The sequence below is a fragment of the Benincasa hispida genome, chromosome 12, assembly GCF_027475165.1.
Source record: "Benincasa hispida cultivar pf3 chromosome 12, pf3_genome.v1.1, whole genome shotgun sequence".
NCBI lineage: Eukaryota > Viridiplantae > Streptophyta > Magnoliopsida > Cucurbitales > Cucurbitaceae > Benincasa > Benincasa hispida.
Window position 1 is genome coordinate 19184322 of NC_143489.1, and position 20505 is coordinate 19204826.

The 20505-nt window shown below is 33.9% G+C and overlaps 3 protein-coding genes across 6 annotated transcripts; 1 reads left to right on the forward strand and 2 right to left on the reverse strand.

Moving 5' to 3' along the window:
• Positions 1 to 463: 463 nt before the first annotated feature.
• LOC120067325 (AT-hook motif nuclear-localized protein 3-like) lies at positions 464 to 8916 on the forward strand. Of its 4 annotated transcripts, XR_005478965.2 has the most exons (7): positions 504 to 1732; positions 3307 to 3374; positions 4048 to 4179; positions 6387 to 6548; positions 6792 to 7235; positions 8121 to 8238; positions 8487 to 8916. XR_005478965.2 is itself a non-coding variant. In XM_039018891.2 (5 exons), exons 1-5 carry the CDS (start codon positions 1456 to 1458, stop codon positions 7083 to 7085), a joined length of 933 nt encoding a protein of 310 aa, XP_038874819.1. In that variant the 5' UTR covers positions 464 to 1455; the 3' UTR covers positions 7086 to 7466. The 4 variants fall into 4 exon arrangements, 1 of the variants encoding a protein (XP_038874819.1); XR_005478963.2 differs by having other exon boundaries at positions 8121 to 8916; XR_005478964.2 differs by having other exon boundaries at positions 8143 to 8916.
• Positions 8220 to 8639, reverse strand: LOC150031836 (uncharacterized). The gene has a single exon (XM_090308252.1). The coding sequence runs from the start codon at positions 8637 to 8639 to the stop codon at positions 8220 to 8222; it is 420 nt and encodes a 139-aa protein (XP_090164378.1).
• Positions 8917 to 11389: 2473 nt separating the features above from the next.
• LOC120068578 (rRNA processing protein-like protein) lies at positions 11390 to 13751 on the reverse strand. Its single transcript, XM_039020392.2, has 2 exons — positions 13530 to 13751; positions 11390 to 12497 (listed from the first exon to the last, which is right to left on the reverse strand). Exon 2 carries the CDS (start codon positions 12488 to 12490, stop codon positions 11585 to 11587), a length of 906 nt encoding a protein of 301 aa, XP_038876320.1. The 5' UTR covers positions 12491 to 12497; positions 13530 to 13751; the 3' UTR covers positions 11390 to 11584.
• Between the last annotated feature and the right edge of the window lie 6754 nt (positions 13752 to 20505).

Genomic DNA, 20505 nt, shown 5'->3' on the forward strand with positions numbered 1-20505 from the left:
TCTTGAAAATTAATTTTTATCAAAATTGGTTAAACAACAACAATAATTTTCATCATTATAATGAGATACTAATAGGGACAAATTTTAAAATATTAGCTTCAAAGACAATCAATATATATTGAGAGTAAACAAATTAAAATTAGATAATCAAAATTACATAACCAAAATAATATTTTAACCTTAATACTTTTAGTGACAATAAAACTCGAAAGTCTTATATGGTTAAAAAATGATTATAATTTCCAGGTAAGAAAAAGCCTCTACGTACAAATATTACCACAATTTTAACAAAAATGCTCATAATACTCATTTTTCTTACTAATTTTAAGATTTATTAAAGTATAAGTAAAAAAAAATATTTTAAAAATATTTTAACCTTGACCAAAGCGTTCTATGGTCAAAGAAAGTTGAACCAAAAGTGGGCACATATGAAACCAAAGTTAGAGTGGTCAAAACTGAACACAAAAAACATATATAAAATCCTTTTACCAGAAGCAGCAGGTAGAAGGAGAAAGAAGACCAAACTTTTGAATTCAATTTTTATTTATTTCTTTATTCATTTTCCTTTTTCCTTTTTTTTTTTAATTTTTTTTATATATTTAATTTTTTTTCTCTTTTCTCCATTGATTTTATGGATTTTAATATTATTATTTACTATCTCAACCATTAAATTCAAATCAATTTCGAAAACGGACGTGAACCATTTTATTAACCAAAATCTATACTTTCAATTTTCCAAATATAATATTAATTATCTATTAAACTTTTCCACCTTAATTTTCCCTTTTCCTGATTTATTTTTATTTAATTTTCCCCCTTCCTTTTTCTACTTATTTATTTCTTCTCATTTCCCTCTCCAAAACCCTAATTTTCTACCTCGAAAATTTTCTGCGATTGTTCTGATTTTTTTTGAATTTTTTCCTTTATATTTCTGAGATTTTTTTTTTTTACTGTTTTTTTTTTAAATTTTAAATTTTAAATTTTACGATTTTTGGGGGTGATGTTTTGTTGGATTTTTCATTTACTGAAGCTTTGTGTAGTAGTCTGTAATGGCGGAGATTTAGGTTACTGAGAAGATACTGAATTGAAGTTGTAGTACTGAAAGCTGTTGTTCCTGATCTAGAATCGGTTCTACTGGAGGTTTTGAGTCTTGGGTTTTACTCATAGGTTCTGGATTTCATCTCATTTTCGTTGGCTCTGTTTCTGTGTTCTTGTTTCATTGTCTTCTTCATTGAGAGCTTCTTCGTTCATGTTGTGGTTTGTTAAACATCGTCTGTAGTGTCAATAATGGAGGTTTAGGGTTTAAGCTATCGGTTTACCGTTTATGAACTTTTTGCTTTAGAACAAATCTTTTTTTTTTTTTTTTCCCCTCTCACTGTAAAAGTGGAGGAGAAAGAGGGAGGAGTGGATTTTGGGTTTGCAGTAAAAGTGGGTCAAGCTGCAGAGGGTTTCGGGATGATGGATTCAAGACCTGAAAATTCAAGCACAGATGGTGAGACGCCGCCGCAGCAGTCGCTGCCGAGTGTTCCAACGGCGGCGGCTACAAATGGGAAGAAGAAAAGAGGGAGGCCGAGAAAGTACGGCCCTGATGGGACTGTAGCTCCTACATTGTCACCAATGCCGATTTCGTCATCGATTCCGCTGACTGGAGAATTTCCGGGTTGGAAACGGGGAAGAGGACGTTCAGTAGAGTCGATTAAGAAGTCGCGGAAGTTTGAGTATGAGATTCCAGGTAAAGTGTCAATAAGTGTTGTATATTTGGAATCATTTGATGATTTGAAATTCTGTTATTGGTGGTTTTCTGTTCTACTGTTACATTTGGATTCTGATTCTTTCGAGAGCAATAACTTATATGGATGGAAAGTAGCGATTGTAAAATTTTGACATGTATGTGTTTCTGTCTCTCTCTCTCTCTTCAATAGTGAGAATCTCTGTACTTGCAGGAAAAGATAAGAGGGGTCCGGTCTAGTTATCTGGCTTAGAAAGCGATGGTTTTAAACGTATATTGTTTGTTTTTGTACAGTAGAATTATGAGGGAATGTTTGTTGGGTTTTGATGTGATAGTGCGCTGCATCGTTGGTTTTACTTCAGATCTGCTGTAAATAGTAATTTATGAATCAAAAGTGACTTTGGAGCCTTCTGGAAAATGGAGGGAACTTTCCTCCCTAGGATAGGATAGCTTTTGAGAAAATAGCCATTATTTGGGTGTAAGTGACCTGCTGCTTAGACCCTTTTTCTCGAGTCAATAGACAGTCAAACGTAGTGTGAAGTTTCCAACTTGGCTGCTTATAATCGACAGAAAATGGATGAAAAATGCAGGGAGCAGGATTATAAGGGTAACATTTTGGAAATTTCAGGGGGAAAAACTGAAACTGGAAGTGAAAATGCTTTAAAGGCTTGTGGATGCTTTTTATCTTTGGTGGGATTAAGTGATTTCAATTGGTGCCCTTTTTTCCTGATAGAAAAATTTGGAAAATATTCTTATATTACCTGAAATCTATTACATCTCGTTCAAGACATTCTGAAGTGTTGGTTTAACTTGGAAGTGGATGAAGTGAAGGGATCAGAATATTAGTTTATTGAAAGTAAATAATTAGGAAACAATGTTTGGTAGTTCTGTCCATCCTCTCTCTCTCTCTCTTCCCCTGTAATAGAGAGCTGAAGTCTAATACCGTGAAACAGAGTATGGAGTAACAGAGGATAAGATGTCCTCTTTAAAGATAGATGCTAAAAGTTACAAACCAATGATATTTCTTTTGGACCAAGAGTGAGTTGACTCAGTTGACGATGTTTACTGATATAAAGTCCAGCTAAAATTTTTAACTGTTAACACAATTTACATTTTAAATTAGGTAAAAAAATTACTCAGGAATTAGGAAATTCGAGTTGCTTTCCCTTCTGAATTAAACTGTCGGGTTGGCTAAAACGTTGCTGACAAGGATTTGTCTCTCTTCAAGGGTCATGTAAAATTCTGATATGAGGAGTTAGGGGATTGATTTTATTGCATTTTTTTAAAAAAATATTTTTATCGAAAACTTGAAATGGCAATTTCAGGTAATATGTTCTTGGTCTTGCTTAAAATTTAGGTTGATTTTTCTTCGGGTAGAAGGAGAATTATTTTTGTCTCCCATCATTCAAAAGAAAACAAAACTGAACAGTATTTGTGCCAATTATATATTGTTTAATGGGAATGGCTGTAATTGATGTCTTAATTTAAACATTCTGAAGCCAGGTCATGCAGTTTTATTACAAAAGAAAATTTATTTCATATCTAAGTGATTCTTACATAATGCATGTGATACCCAGGTAACAAGGTTGCCTTCTTTGCTGGAGCAGATTTCACACCTCACGTGATCACTGTTAATATTGGTGAGGTAAGCGTTGGTATCCCAAACCCAGGGAATCTATTCTATTCTGCCATCAGTGAATAGTCCTTGGACTAAATAATAAGGGTTAGCAACGTGATTGTTCGTATTCTATTTAATTTGGCTTGGGATAGCAGTTGCTGTCATGATATAATATAGTGACGAGTTAGCTTCTTATGTATTAAGAAAGAATGAATTAGGCACAAATCTTACTAGATAGGGGTACTATGTGTTACTGCACAATACTGCACGGGCATGATGATGTTGATCTTTATCAATTCTCTAATGAGAGTGTTCAATGTGGATTCTTTTTTTCCGCCTGAATTTTGGGTAGCAATGAAGAGGTTCAAATAACCACTTTTTTCTGACTTGTCGAAATATTCTTTAGTGGGCTTTTCCTGGCACGGTGGCACCTGCTATTTATATTGAAACAATAAACTTCTAGAATTAAATTTTACTAGTTGAATTGTGCAAATAATTACCGAGACCTGAATATTGAGTATACTTGTGATTTGAAATATGAATTACTGCCAACTAGATTAATCGTCAATATTCATTCAAATAAATTAGGAAGAATTAATTACAGAAGTTGTCAGCAATTTGCCATTGCAATATCTCATAACTCATGTTCATTCTTAATGCATTGTTGCCACATGTTCCTGATACAGTTCTGCTGTTTTAGGATGTTAACTTGAAAATCATGTCATTTTCTCAACAAGGATCTCGGGCGATTTGTATACTCTCTGCTAATGGTATGGTTTCGAATGTTACACTTCAGCAGTCAACATCTTCTGGGGGTACTTTAACATATGAGGTAGACCACCTTCCTTGATATGCATACCATCTTGGCATCTTCTATATGATGAAAGCATGTTTGAACTCATAGCTCAATCCACACTGTTTTCTTTTCAAATCTCATTTTACTTTTTGTTCTCTAGTTCAAATGTTTGACTGTAGTAAGATCTGATTATTTGGATTACTCTCTGTTTTCTTTCCCATGTTTCATGTAGGATAATATACGCTATTTCTTTTACTAAAATTGTCAAGTACCTACAACCTATGAAGTATGAAATAATGAGTGATGTCTAGGAAATCAATGCTCTCCCATGACAAAACTTCTTGACAATATTCTCGAGCTTCTAATTCCCTTGTCCACCTCAGTAGGATCTAACCTATAGGTGTTTCCCTTGATTTTTCTCTCTTTTTTTCCTTGAACACATAAACCTGGTGGATGGCAGATCAATTTATTATTATCTAACGACCATTTGTCAGAATGTAATCAGAATTTTCATGTTTATTTTGATATCTTTCTTTTTAAGAGATTTCCTTAGGAGTACTTTCATACATTGCTTTTAAAAATTAGTTTTCCTGTGTTTTGTACTCTGAATTCATAAAATCAGAGTTCATAGGGATCAGAACACCCTAGCTGTGAAAACACATTAGTAACAGCTGACTTTTGCTATTATTCTTGTTTTAAACTCCCTCCCCCCTCTCTTAAAATGCATTTTCAAGAAACAGATAAGTCCTACGTGTTTTGTTTGAATAATTACTTGACAAATAGACTGCATGCCCAGACCAACATTCACGCCCAGACCAACATTTCCACCCACCTCTTGGTTGTGTGCTCAAATCCCGAGTTTGAATAATTACTTAAGAAAAGACTTAGTGCAGTTAGACTTTGTTTGAGAATGATTTCATTCTGTGCTGTATTTTTTCAAAAAAGAAAAAGAAGGTAAGTTTGTTTACCCAAAATTTCTTTATTTTATATTTTTCATTTTTAAAAAATATTTACAGTATTTGATAATTTATTTTTTGCTTCTAAAATTTGACCTAAATTTTAAAGTTGTTCTAAAAAGTAGGTAACCATACAATAAAACTGCATGATAAATGTGAATGGGCTCATTCGTTAAGAAACAGAAAAATTATATATATAAACACACACACTTAGAAAGACCCCTATATTTTACCATTTCTTCTAGAAGACAGCTATTACATATTCTAGCCTTTCTAAAGAGGAAAAAAATAAATTAGCCCTTATCTTCCAGGTGTTTTATCGAGCGTGCAACAATTATCATTCATCTGTATAGTGTTTTCAATTACATTGTTACTAGCAAACCAAGTGTTCTATAAATACACTCTGTGCTTGACCAAGTTGAATGTTTTTCTTTTGAGAAAATTATTTTTTGTCTCTAAGTTTTCCACAATAAGTGTGTTAGGGGTCCCTAAGTTTCAAAATGTACCCTTTTAGTCCTGAGTTTTAAAGCATAGGTTTATAAGGTCGAACACTTTTTTTTTTTAAAACGTTGACATGACATTTTAAATTAAAATAATTGTGAAGGAAGATGAGAGAGAAGATAATTTTTTGAATTATTGTTTTTAGTTCAAAAAGTCTTGGCAACGTTTAATATGATGATAAAAAATTACTCAACCTTTTAAATTCATTCTTAAAACTTTGGGTACTAAAGAGGTACATTTTGAAATCTTAGCCCAATGCACCCGAAAGCTAAAAACGCAGGGACTAAAAAGGTTGTTTTATCTTCTGGAATACTCCCTCAAAACAGATGACATGATCTTGATGCAAGTTGTCTTGCAATCCCATATTACTCAAATCAATTGTGAACTCTTTTACAGCTGGGATTGATGTATTTCTTGCTTGCAATTCTGCCCTTCCCAGCCCGTCAACAAATGAGTAAAATGGATGGTAGCTTTCCAGAGTCAGTTTCACATTTAAATTAGGATTTCAAACCATGTATTACATTGAGGCCTTTTTCAGCTAACTGGAAGGTAATTTGATAAACAACGATTGAACTTTTATACACGTCAATGAAAATAACTGACAAAAATTTAATTCTCCTTCATATTGTGAATTCATTTCCATTTAGTCAACTACGTTTGTAAATCACATGTTACTTGTTATTGTTAGCCATTCTATGCAAATGTATCCGTGCATCTTATCATCAACTGTCATGGTAAGGCATTATTGGTAATTAAAGGAAAATCATGAACTGTTTTGATTGTTAGGGTCGATTTGAGATACTTTCATTGTCTGGATCATATATGCCTTCTGAGATTGGTGGAACCAAGAGCCGATCTGGAGGGATGAGTGTCTCTTTGGCTGGTCCAGATGGCCGAGTGATGGGTGGAGGACTTGCTGGCATGCTGATAGCAGCTGGTCCAGTGCAGGTATGGTTTTCTCCTTCTCCATATTAGTTAGATTATGGAGGATTAAGTACGTACAAATTTTATGTCAGAGAGCTACTAAAGCATATGAATGTAATTTTTAACCACCAAATTTAATATTAATTTGTTCGATAGAAAGTATTAGTTATAACTATACAATACAAAATAAAACTGTATCATGGCAAAATAAAGTTGGTTATGCTTCTGTTTTGTTTAACAAAATTGTGTGCTTTCCGTGGTCAACAGGTGGTGGTCGGTAGTTTCTTGCCACCAGGTCACCAGCAGGAAAATAAACCAAAGAAGAGTAGGATGGAACCTACATCGAACACGATTATGCCTCCAGCCAATGTTCTTTCTGGCGAAGGGGAGGAGGAAGCATTTGGAGTGAATCCCATAGTCGCATCTACTCTAATTGGAGATAAATCAGCTTCTTTAGACCAAAATTTAGCTTTTAAAACTTCACAAGTCAACGACAAATCACCTTTTCCCCAAGAATCAAGAGGTGTCCTCAACCATTCAAACCATGAGGTTTCTTGTTAAGCATCATCTCTCCTGCACCTTGAATTTTTCATGCAGATTTGCTGGTGCATTGGCTTTTCTACAACCTCGATCATTAGCGGTATGAGCTCATTGATTCTGTAAAGGGCTAACTACGAGAGTTTAAACAACTGACGTATTTGTCGTCATCAGGTAACATCTCTAGATAGGGTTAAGCCTAATAGATTAGATAGGAGTTTGATCTTTTAGGCTTATTTGTTATGTTCTCACTTCTCAGCATGTAGGTTCTCGTGTGTTGTATTTGTATCCCACTCAACGTTATAGCAGTTTAGGTGCAGGAATTTGTGTAAATTATTCATGTTCTAGAATTCTCTGTATCTGAAATAATAACATTTAAGTTAAATTTCAAAGACTGTTTTCCAATGTTTTATTTGTGTACGTTCTCATTTATCTCATGCCTGGTTAATTTTCATAGTTTATATGGATAATTTAAATTTCCCATTGCCCAGAAGTTGTCATTCTGAAGTAATGAATTCCATGTCGTTTGGAACCCCAAGAAAAAATGCAGCCTAGTTGGAATAGCAGTGAAGTCACTCAGTTAATGTAGCATAAATATGTTATGATTGATTTATTATGGATGTTTGAGGAGGCGTTTGGCTCATCGACTTCATAAATTGGTTCTAAATAACTTAACTCTATCAACTTCTATAGTGTTCACGGTTGAAGTTTGCACATTTATCGCTGAAATCTATTTTCCATTCTCTCTCTCCTTCTAATGTTTTCTAACTCCAGATTAAATAACTTTGTACTCTAAATACAGACTTTCTAATTTGAATATATTAGATTCAGACTGATCATTAAGCTCTGTTTAAATAGTAACAATTTGATTTGCCTTCTAATGAAATCATGGAATAAAATGCTAAATAACATCCCAATTTTATTCAATTCTTTGAATAAGCACTAAAAGATTGCATCTTTGTGAAACTGTTGTAATTGAATCTACTTGATTCTTATGCTTTGATGCGATTTTTCAAAATTCTGATATTCACACATTGGGTAACATACATGTTCCAAAAGAGTTACAGAACTCAACCCCCAGGTAAAAGTGATGGAGATTCTTGTTTGGCTTGGCTGAAGTATCTCAGAACAAAAATCAATCGGTTTGAGCTGGCCCAACTATTCGACTGATCTCGAGGTTCTTTGCCTTTCTTCTCTCCACCCTCTGTTAACCTTTTCAATAAATTCTTCCACTCTTCGTCTGAATTCATCCTCATCTTCATTAACATCATCACTCTGTTCAACATTATCATTGCGGTCGAAGTTCATGCATCTTTCTGGTTCATTTTGGATCTCTGTCACTTCACACACATCAAATGTAGGATCTTTCTGAAGCATGTAATTTTGTTCTGTTGTATTTGTGTTGCTGTGAATGACAATTGAAAGTGGCATATCATCGTCATTTTGCTGATCAAAACTGGAGAACGAGACCGGTTTTGAGGTGAAGAGGATGATGAGTATGATCAAATTGAAGAAGCAGAAGATGAACAGAGTGCTGGAAACTGCCTCAGCAGCAAGTTCTAGAATGGAGTTAGCCATGGCTGCAGTGGAAATTGGTTTGCAACTTCTACTTGGAAATTGGAACTGAAAAGAGAAGAATGAATGGGAAGTGTGAAGGTTTTTGGGTATTTAAAGGGTTTGGTAATGTGGAACTCGAAGTGTATTGAAGAAGCTTTTTGTTGTGGAAGCAGACATTTCTGTGTTGTGAAAGCAACTTGGATGGTTTTTTAAAGTCAAAACTCAAAGATTATTCACGTGTTGAGGATTTTAATAATTCATAAGGAATTCAAATTTAGATGCTGTATATTATGTGTAATTGCTTTACATGACTACCATTATTTATATGTAAGAGTTAAAAGTTAATAATTAAGTGTATAACAATATTTTTAAAAAATTGTAAATATAACAAATTGATAAATTCTATTGTTAATTAACTTCTACTAGGGATATAGATAGTAAATTATGGATAGATTTTGAGTGCTTGATCTAAATTTTGTTAAATCTACAATAATTTTTATATTGTGTTATATCTATCAATACTTTGAATCTAGTTGCTATTTGTGCAACAATTCCAATTTTTAGTCAAATTTTAAAAATAATTCTTTTTTTTTTTCTTTTTATAAAAAAATTATTATGTTATCCTATTTTCAAAATTTGGCTTAGTTTTTTAAAATATTAATAAATGAAGGAAAATAAAATATAGAAAATCATAGGTAAAAGTAATGTTTACAAATTTAATCTTTTTCTAAAAAAATAAAAATAAAAAATCACGGTCTCTTTTGATAGGTTTTTGAAAATTAAGTTTACAAGTTACAAGTTTTACTTCTATGATATATCTATTAATATTCAATTCATTTCTTTATTTTATTGTTTACATTTTAAGGGTGTTTGCAAAATTCAAGCAAAGTTTTAAAATTTAATTTTTTTTTAAAGAAAAGTTGATTTAATTTTTAGAATTTAATTAAGAATTCAAATGTTTACTTAGGGTTGATGAAGAACTGATTAAAAAATTACAAAAAACAATCACAAATTTTAAAAACTAAAAACAAAGGATTATCAAACAAGTCTAAATGATTATCAAACAACTAACTAGATTAAGTAATATATTATTTTATTATATTTCAAAGATGCATATATGGCCAATATGACAAACAATGGAGAAATTGATGAATGGGAAGTGAACAAAAACATCATCGTTTCAAATTGAGTCAAAATTTTCCTTGAAGGTCGAAATTGTATATTTAGAAGATTATAACAGGTAGACCCAATACATTACACGTTGAAAAGTTCTAACTAGATTCCTACAATGTTTCTATTTATTTTTTATATTTCCAAATATGTTCAAATAAACTCCTAAAACTTTAGATTATCCACCTTATGAACTCCTACATTTAATTTATAGTAATGTCAAATCAACAAATAAAAAACCTTTTAAAAAATTAAACAACTAAATAGATACAATCTAGAAAATCTAAGGGAAATTGTTAGAAATAGAACTCTCAACTTTCCATCTTTCAAAACTAGCACACTTTTTGAAAAATCGTTAAACTAATTTTTCTCGGTGGATCTCTGGCGAGATCGACCACCGAGATTTAGTTGAAAATTTTACTTTTTCTAACTCATCGATTGTTTTCGCCATTTTGTACCTTTCTTGGTACATGGATTAAATGTCCACCGAAATTTAGTTGAAAATTTCACTTTTTCTAACCTATGGATTAAACGCCGAGATTTTAATAATTTTCCAAATATTAGATAATCTATTTAGATCATACCAAATCTTATATACTTTCAATTTTTCTCCAAATTTGATTATTTTTACAGAATATTATATTCAATTCTCATGTAATTTAAAACCTGTTTCCATGATTATATGGATTTCTTTGCATTTTGATTTTTTAATTTTGGGAAAGATTAAATTTTGCAAAAATAAAAAATAAAAGTAAGATATGGAAAATATATAAAATCCCGATATTAATCTGCTTGAGAATTCACTCATCTTGATGTTTAAAAATCAAAATCAATCACCTGAGATCCATCTAAAAAATTCATTTAGATAATTGATAAATTGATTTGAAAATTAGAAATTTGGCTAAAGATTTAAAAGATTACATAAGATTTTGATATAATATTTGATAAATATAATCGAATTTGGAGAAAATTTGAAAATATATAAGATTTGGTATAAGATTTAAGATCACGTAATATTTTGGAAAAATTAATAGAATCTCGGTCTAATCTCTCCGAGATGTTGAAAAACTATTTGAACGAGTTTTTAAAAAGATGTTAGTTTTATAAAATAAAAATTTAAAGGTATTTTTTCTAATAACTTCCCAAAATCCAAAGAACTTTTCAAGTCAAATAACCTACATCTAATTAGATTAAAAAAAACATTTTTATGTAAACTCTTTTGACAAGGTATTCTAAAAATTATTTTGAGTGTTGTGTGTATTTGTAATGTATTTTTAGGTGTTTAATTTATTTTTTAAAAAAATAAAATGTTTATAACTACTCAAAATAACTCTTTTATCAAAAGTGTTTAGATAAAAATGAGTTTTTTGAAAAACATTTTTTCCCCTCAAATCAATTCAAACCGCCTTCAATTTATCCTAAGATAACTTATCATTAAAATTAAACACTTGAAACATTAAACCAAACACAAGATTGCATCATAGCATCTCTTAATAACCCAACACATACATATCTCAACACCCTCTAGACAAGAATGATCTGCAAAATCTTTGATGATAGAACATCAACTCTATCAACATCTATGCGATTTAAAACCATAATGGCACAACAAAAACAACTACCAAAATTAGGATTTCTTGAAAAAGAAATACAAAGTATAACTTTCATCTTCTAGGATTATCACAGAGGCTCACAGCATTACAGAACGAAAATTTCAAAAGAACATCAGAAAAAATTGTAAAGTTGATCGCAGTACCCACCCATCTCTAAACTTGAAACTAAACTAGTGCATTAATCTATGACCTCTTCCTTCTTTTGTTGCTTGATAAACTGCCATTGTTGAAGCCGCTAATATCATTTGTTGTCTCAGCTGTGTTCTGTTTATTCAAACTTTTCCTCCCGCCGAATCCAAACTTGGAATCTCTAAAATCTCTTTTCTTCTTCGGATTTTTCCCTTTTCCTCCTCCTCCATGTCTGGCCTTCCCTCCAGTGCGATCGCCAGGAGACACCCCTGGCCTCTTTTTACCTCCAGATCTCTCAAATGTTTTTCCATCTTCAAAGGAAAAGTCCATATCACCACCTTTATCACCTCCAGCAAAACCATTCTTTTGCCTCTGCTTCCTCCATTTCTTAACAGATTCAATCTCCTCTTTCTTCTGCTTAGCCCTCTCCTTCTGCTTCTGAGCTTGAATCTCTTTAGCTAATTTCTTTGCTTCTCTTGCCTTCCTTCTTTCCTCGGCCTCCTCCATCTTTCTCTGTTCAGACAGCAGCCGACCTTTCACTTTTTGCATGTGAGTATCTGTCTTCACCATCTCTGCGTAATAGTCTGAAGGCCTGAGAAAAGGGAGTCCTAAAGATTGGAACTTCTCAAGGGCCATTCTTGCACCCTGCAAAGCCTGTGTATAGAATGCAAGCTCTCTAGCTAGATCATCATTCACATCTACTTCTTTTTCTTGATCAATATCAAGAGATAGCTTGTGTATCCATTCCACATTTTCGGGCCAGCTAATATCTCCAAGCTTATCGAGGAGACCATCAGCATTATAAATTGCATTCTTTGATGGTTCAGATAGTTCCACATCCTCATCCTCCTCAGATTCAGATTCAGATTCAGATTCAAATTCTGAGTCCTCGCTATGAAGATCGTCATCATCTATTTTATCCTCATTTAAGAAGCTAGCATCTTTAACTGATACACCCATGTAAAACCTATCCATGAAGATAACCATTGTTAAGGTTAGACCTATCAACTTACAATTCTACTCCAAAAATATCAAATGTTCATAATCAAGGAAGATGACAATAGTTTGATAGGAATACTATCAGTGTATTGTAATAGTATAGTAGTAATTAGCTAGAGAAGTTGCTATGGTATTTCATTGTAAATGAAGGGAGTGGAGAAGGAGAAAGGTAGGCACTATTTTGGCTAGTGATTTAGAGTTTGCGAGAGACACCTGGTTTATCTTGTAGTTACACTTATTCTAGATCCAATTCCATAACTATCACTAATTAAATAAAAAATAACATTAGCATCATTTGAGGAAAAATGAAATTTGGATAAATCAAGAGACTAATTATTCCCTTATCATGACCACAAAAGGACCTATAGGCGTTATGACAGCATCGTACATCACGTGAAGACTAAAAATTGAGCTATATAAAGTACTCAATACAAGCTAAATACGAACAACTAAATCCTCAGGGTATAATAACATACACTTGCTACAAAAACAACAAAAAATTACCATATTATCAGTGTTTTAAAATGCCCCATGAGCACTATTTTAGCAACCCTAGCCAGGCATGGCACACAAAGCACGAAAATCTGTTTCCAATTCTACACCATAAGATATATTTTTCTTGTATATATGCCTAGCCTGTTCATATTCAAATGCCTCGCCATGCCATTTCATAGGCTTGGATAGTTTCTTCTATAATCAAGAAGACTCGAAGCCATTCAATCAAACTAAAACTCAAGTTTAGTTTTCTATTTGACTATTTTTTAATTTGATAACAAAAATTTCAAATAACCAAACTGTGACTCTTTTTTTCTGCTTTGTTCATCTTCTTAACCATTTTTCCTCTTTATTCAGATACGAATGATATATGTGAAGTATACATTCTTGATTTCATTTAGGCTAGTTGAACATTAGTTGAGGAAGAAATCAACCAAAAAAAGAAGAAAAAAACACTTGTTCATGATTCTCCATAACCTAATGAAAGAAAACAGAAAAATAGAACCTTGGGGATGTCGTCGGATTCGGAGAGGCGAGAGTGTGAGAGGGAAAGGCGGCGGCGATTTCGTCGGAAGGCTGGGACTACGGCGGCTGAGTGAGAGACGGCGTCAGGCAGAAACGAGAAATAGGGTTTTACAGAATGAAGAAAGAGGATAGCTTAAAAACAATTTAAATAAATAATAAATAAAAAATAAAGTCTGCTGCGTACGGAGGACTGAGGAGAGTGGAAGATTGTAGAAAGGAAAGGTTATAAATTATAGGTTAAAAATAATACTTATATTATGAATATTATAATAGAAAATAGATGTTCATTGCTTAATGTCCCGTTATGTGTCACCATTTATGTTGTCTATGTGACTTGTAGTTATTCATGTCATGCGTGGTGTCCATGTAACTTCACATCCTACTTGTCACTTTGCTTGTAAATAGTGACATTTGGTGGATCTTAAAATCATATATATATTTGTGAGAATTACACCTTCACTAATTTTCATATTATCCAATTTCATGATTTTGGTTATTTTATGTTTTTAGTTATTTTATTTTATAATTTTAGTTTTTATTTATTTATTATTATTATATAAAAGTATTATCATATTATATTTTTCATATCTGTATTCCCGTTGTATTCCTTAATTTCATAACACATTAACAATACGAGCTCTTGTCGTTTTCCCCGCTAAAGGTAGGTGTTGAATGAGAAATTTCAGACCAATCACAAGTTGCCACGTCATTTACTAAATTAAGATGAAATTCCAAATCATTAAATTTGGGCTCAATTAGGAGTTGAAGATAAATTTCGATGACGTCACGTGGTTTTATCATGACCGTTGAATCAGATAAGATTAATTTGATCCAATTTGATATTATTATTTGGGTCAAAGTTCAACTAAGTCCAAAAATAGGCTGAATTTGACCCAAATGTCAAATCAGGCCTAAATCCAATTAATTGGGCCCAAAGGCCAACCCCATGGACCAACCAAGCCCAAGTCCAACTAATTGAGCCTAAAGGCCAGACCCATGGATCAACCAAGTCCAAGCCCACCTGTGAACTCTATAAATAGATAAGCTCTCCTCATTTGGAGGGGAACAATTTTATACTCCAGAAAGCTTATAGGGAATTCTCTATAACTGGAAGACTCCTTGACTCCTGAAGACTGAGGTCCTTTGAAGATACAAGCATTCTGAAGACTGAAGTCCTTTGAAGATGCAAGCATTCTGAAGACTGAAGTCCTTTGAAGATGCAAGCATTCTGAAGACTGAAGTCCTTTGAAGATACAAGCATTCTAAAGACTGAAGTCCTTTGAAGATACAAGCATTTTCTACATTCAGAGAGTCTAGAGAATTCATCAACAAGCAGAAGACCTCCAAGACTCCACTCCTAGAAGACAGAAGACCATTGAAGACACAAAGAAGACTCTTCCAAGACTTCTGCTTCAAGAACGTTCAGTGCTTTTCTTCTTCAAGTCAAGTACATTCACCCAACTGAGAGAGAATCAGAGGATCAAGTATTAGAGATCGAACCACATCGCATCAAATCAACTTCAATATCAACACCAACTCAATTTCAACTCCACGAAACAAGTTTCTCCGGAAGCCTCATGTGAACAGTAGGTCCTAAAGGTATGTCGGTTTTTCCTTCTTCGTTATAATCAATAAATTTAATGTTATTTTGCATATTCCATATCTATTAAAATTTTAACATAAGTACAATATTTTATAATAGTGTTGCCATGAAAAATCTCACAAAATTAGAATTTACTGCCTTTGATATTAACGACAATAATTATTTGTCATGGGTACTTGATGTCGAAATCCACCTAGATGCTATGAATCTTGGGAAGATTATTAAAGAAGGAAATATGACATCTAGTCAGGACAAAGCATGAACTATGATTTTCCTTCATCGTCATATCCACGAGGGATTGAAAATGGAGCATCTTACAATAAAAGATCATCGTATCTTATAGAAAAATTTAAAATAGAGGTAGATTATAAAAAAACAGTTATTCTTCCTAAAACTCATTATGAGTGGATGCACTTGAAGCTAAAGATTTCAAATCAGTAAATGATTACAACTCTGCTTTATTTAGAATCAATTCAAAATTGTTGTTATGCAAAGAGAAAATTACTGATGCTGATATGTTAGAGAAGACATTTTCTAAATTTCAGGTCTCGAATATGCTCCTGCAGTAGCAATATCGAGAGAAAGGTTTTAAACAACATTCTGAATTAATTTCAGTCTTCTCATGTCTGAACAAAATAACGAGTTATTGATGAAAAATCATGAATCTCGACCAACCGGAATGTAACACCCCGTATTTTTTTTAATATTAATGTAATTTTAGTAATTTTATTATTGGAGGGCATTTTTAGAATTTTGGATTTCAAGTGTAAGTGCGGGAATTTAATTTTTGACTTTGAAAATTAATGACAGGAATAAATTTCTTTTCGGAAAGGAAAGAAAGTTAATAAAATAAAGTAGAATAAGGAAAAGAATAAAATAAAAGGTTTATTTTATTTCCTTATAAATTATTATTATTATTATTATTATTTATAAAAAAATTCTTTTCTTCTTATTCCTTGCTCCACCTGAGACCTAGCCCCCCTGTTTTCGTTTCTCCAGCCACCGTTGATGTAAACTCGTGACCACGCCGCTTCCAGACACTAGCATTCCGCTTGACGTCGGTCCGAGCCGTCTCTGCCGCCGTCGACCCAGCCCGCTCCCGCTGCGTCGTTGTAGAAGCTCAGCCCCACCCTCTGGATCCGCGCGTTTGCCGCTTCAGCCGTCGCTTCACGTTCTCTCCAGCTGCAGACTCGCGTGACCGAAAACCCAACCTCGTTTGCCGCTCGTCCAGCCCACCGCCCGAGCCCAACCGCCGATCTCCGCTGGTCACTGCCTTCCTTCATTGCCTTTCGTCGGATTTCGGCGAGTGTTGGTAAGTTTTGGGTAAGATCGGTTGAGTTTTGAAGGTTTTGGTTTGCCCATTAAATTTTGATTTTCCTTTTTGTTGATACCTATTATATTTGGGATTTAGATCCAAGATTGGAGTACTTTGGAGTGCGCAACGTGTTGCTCAACGGATTCGAGTTCGTTTGACAAGTAGTTTGGTAAGCGTTGTGATCCTTGTTGTTGGTTGTTGGGCACCCATTGATTATTGGACTAAATAATGGTTTAATTTTAAGTATTCTTGAAGGTTCCAAATCGTCGTCCATTGACTTTTAAAATCTGCTAAGAGGAGATTTTGGAGTCGAAATCTTGCTAGTGTTTGTTGATCAAGTTTCGTTTGGGTAAGTTAATTGGTGATCATTGGATTAAATTTGTATGTTTGGGTCCTGGTTCCAAAGACTGAAATTTAGTATTATGTCTATATTAAGGGACTCAATTAAGGACTTATTTGGTTGGAGATCATTAGCTTGGATTAATATTTGAATTTGATTTCGAGGTAAGTAATCTTACTACTGGAACTGCCTACGGGCCAGACACTGGATGCAGGCTAGCATGATAGATGAATGTTATGGCAGAATGACAGCATGATAGACTGATAGTATAGTATATCTGATGTATGTTATTGTATGAGATCTGAAAGATTTATTTGTGCACGTAGATACTTGAATGCTAGCTTGAAGTGATATTTGATTCCATGATGTTATATTTGATCTGAGGATGTTGAGATGTATATGTATGTCATAGGACCATGTTGTGATAGTTTTGATGTTAAGACTATGATAGTGTCTTTAATGATTAGTTAGATGCCCACTAGAGATTGTGTCTCCTTCGGGATTCACTAGTTTGTGTCTTCTTCGGGATTCACTAGATTGTGTCTCTTTCGGGATTCACCAGTTTGTGTCTCATTCGGGATTCACCAGTTTGTGTTTCATTCGGGATTCACCAGTTTGTGTTTCCTTCGGGATTCACCAGATTGTGTTTCCTTCGGGATTCACCAGATTGTGTCTCCTTCGAGATTCACCAGTTGTGTTTCCTTCGGGATTCACCAGAAGTAGTGGGCATATTTAGCTACAGTAGGATAGAAATAAGTTTTTCATGTATGTATGTGTCCTATGAGGACTAGGAAAATTTATATGTTCCACCAGAGGTAGGCATCTAGAGGACATAGATGCCTAACCTGACCCTAGTAGTGGGGTTACTTACTGAGTATTTTATACTCATTCTTTCTCATGTTGTTGTTTTAGGTAAAGGTAGAGATGCACCAGCGATGGACAAGCAGAATTCGTGATCGAGCCACTGGGACTAGTTTTATGCTTCTGCTCATAAGATTTAGATTTCTTTTCATATTTTTCTTAACTTTCAGTTTTGATGTTTAAAACTTACTATTAAGAATCGTTTTCAGACTTATTTATCATCATTTATGACTTATGGGTACCCTACTGTTGTTTTTAATGTTTGAATTTAATGAAAGCCTTTTAAACTTACCTTATTTAATTAGCATTTATTTCACCATAATAGAGTGTCGTTTTAAGTTCCATGCATGCATGTATTTAGTAACGGCCTAACTTAAGTCCTAGGGGGTCGGATTGTTACACGGAACAACACCATTCCTTGAAGTGAATGCTGTGAATTTTAATAATAATCATGGTCGAGGTCGTGGTCGCAGTCGAGGTCTGATTGTGGCAGAGGAAGAAATAATTATTATTTTCGTGGTAGTCGTTCTGATCATTTAAATTTTAAAAGAACCACACAAAATGATGATCACAAAGGAAAAGCTCCACAAGATAAAAGTTTAAAGAGTGTTGAAAATAAATGCTTCTGATGCGTAATGATTGGACATGGGTCACATACCTGTCGTACGTTAAAACACTTAGTTGACCTCTATGAAGCCTCCCTGAAGGAAAAGGAGAAAAATATGGAAGCACATTTTGTATACTAGGATAATGATGTTAGGGTTGATGCCCTATACTCTTGTTGGGTCCTGTAGTTTATAAACACTGTATTGAATAAACGCTTGTGATGTAATAATATATGATATTTCTTCATTGTTGTCTATGAAACATGGGATGTTTTATTTGCTTTACTACAAACCAATAAATTAAGATCCCTGGTTGTCGTTGTAACTTAAGCATGTATGTAGAGACATACAGGTGGATCATGCCTTAAGTGATAACCAAAATGGTCTGTAGTATATAGATAAAGGAGGAAAACCTTATCCTGGTGACACTACGGATGCGGCCCGCTTTGTAGAATAGTTACAAGTGTTGTAACTTGCTACAGATGATCTGATCCTGATCATTCATGTGGAGACATGCGAACAAAGGTGGCATATACAAAAGAGTTTGTATAAGACCGGACCACGAAGTGTTATAGTCTCGTTATATAACACCGTTCATGATAGAGACTTCACTTCACTAGGATGACCATAGGTAACATGACCTCAATCCTGAGTGAGTTGGAAACTCCTGTCCTTGAGGGCGGTTCTTTGATTTGCATGGTTACGAGTGGCCAGATTGCCGACTCAAACCTACCACTTTGGGGATTTGCCTGATTTGGGAGCTAGGAACTCAGCTATACAAGATGGAACTCATTTATTTCCCAAAGAAGGGGTAAGTAGATAGATTTCTCCTTTAAGGGCTGATTCCAGGGCTTGAACGATGTGGCGCCACACACCTTCTCATGGCCCGAGAGGTGTCCACACATAGTAGGACTATGTTGTATTGTTCATTAGAGGGATCAGTGGTACTTAAAGTATTTACCTAAATGATTGTCTAAACAATCAGCCCCGATTTACTAAACGATCGTGCACCATTTGCTAAACGATCAAGCACCCATCTATACGATAGAATTCAAATCTCTCCCACTTGCTTGGTCATTGTAAACGATCGTAGTTTCCTCCTCCCTTCTACCAAATCCAACAGAGCCCACACCTCCTGGATTCTCACTCCGAGAATACCGAGATTACTGAGTTGTGGTGTCCTCCTTGCTGCCTGTTCGTATAAAAGATCGTGCAGTGGTGAGCAACAACGAGATTTGGTGGACAATTTCCTTGGTGTGCACAATGACAACAAGAGTTACTGCTTCTTGATGAGAGCGAGAGAAAGGCAGAAGAAGTGTTCTTCAAAAGTGAGTCTCTCGGACTTTATTTTTCTAGTTCAAAGCATGCCGTAATTTATTTGTAGATGCATAACTTGTTGTTTGATTGTGAATGCGGTATTTCTGTCACAAATAATTTGGAACGATCTTGCTTCCGCTCATAGGTACTCTTTGATAATAGTTCATTCAAATGACATATTTGACCCATCCCATATGACAAATTTGGATGTGACAGACTTCTTTGAATCTCCTAAAGAGAAGATTGACATAGTTGGTGGCACATCAAGTGTTTCTTTTGACTTTGAGAATATCTAGACTTAATGTTGTTGTTTTCTTTTATCTATTTTCATGTGTTTTTTTAGTAACTTTATTTTAAATGTTGTTTTTCTTATTGTAGTTATTTTATTTTAATGAAGAAACAATGATCATTTTCATATGTTGGGTGATTAAACAATGAGTAAAGAAGATTTATGTCTGGCAGACAGTGCAACTATACATACAATACTTATAAGTAGAAAATATTTTTCCAAACTGATAATGCAGGAAGAAAAAGTCAATACAATATCAGGTTCTGCTAACCTGATTGAAGGATTTGGAAAAACAAATATTAATTTGCCTGGAGGAACAAAATTTACAATTGACAATGCATTGTTCTCTAGTCAATCAAAGAGAAATCTACTTGGTTTTAAAGATATATGTTGCAATGGTTATCATATTAAGACTGATAGTAAGAATAATGTGGAATATCTATATATCATATCCATTGTCTCAAATAAAAAAACGTATATTGGGAGAGTTGTCTGCTTTATCATCTAGATTATATTATACCCATATACGAGTAATTGAAACATATGCAACAATGAACATAAAGTTCATGAATCCAGACATATTTACAATTTGGCATGACCAATTGGGTCATCCAAGATCTATAATG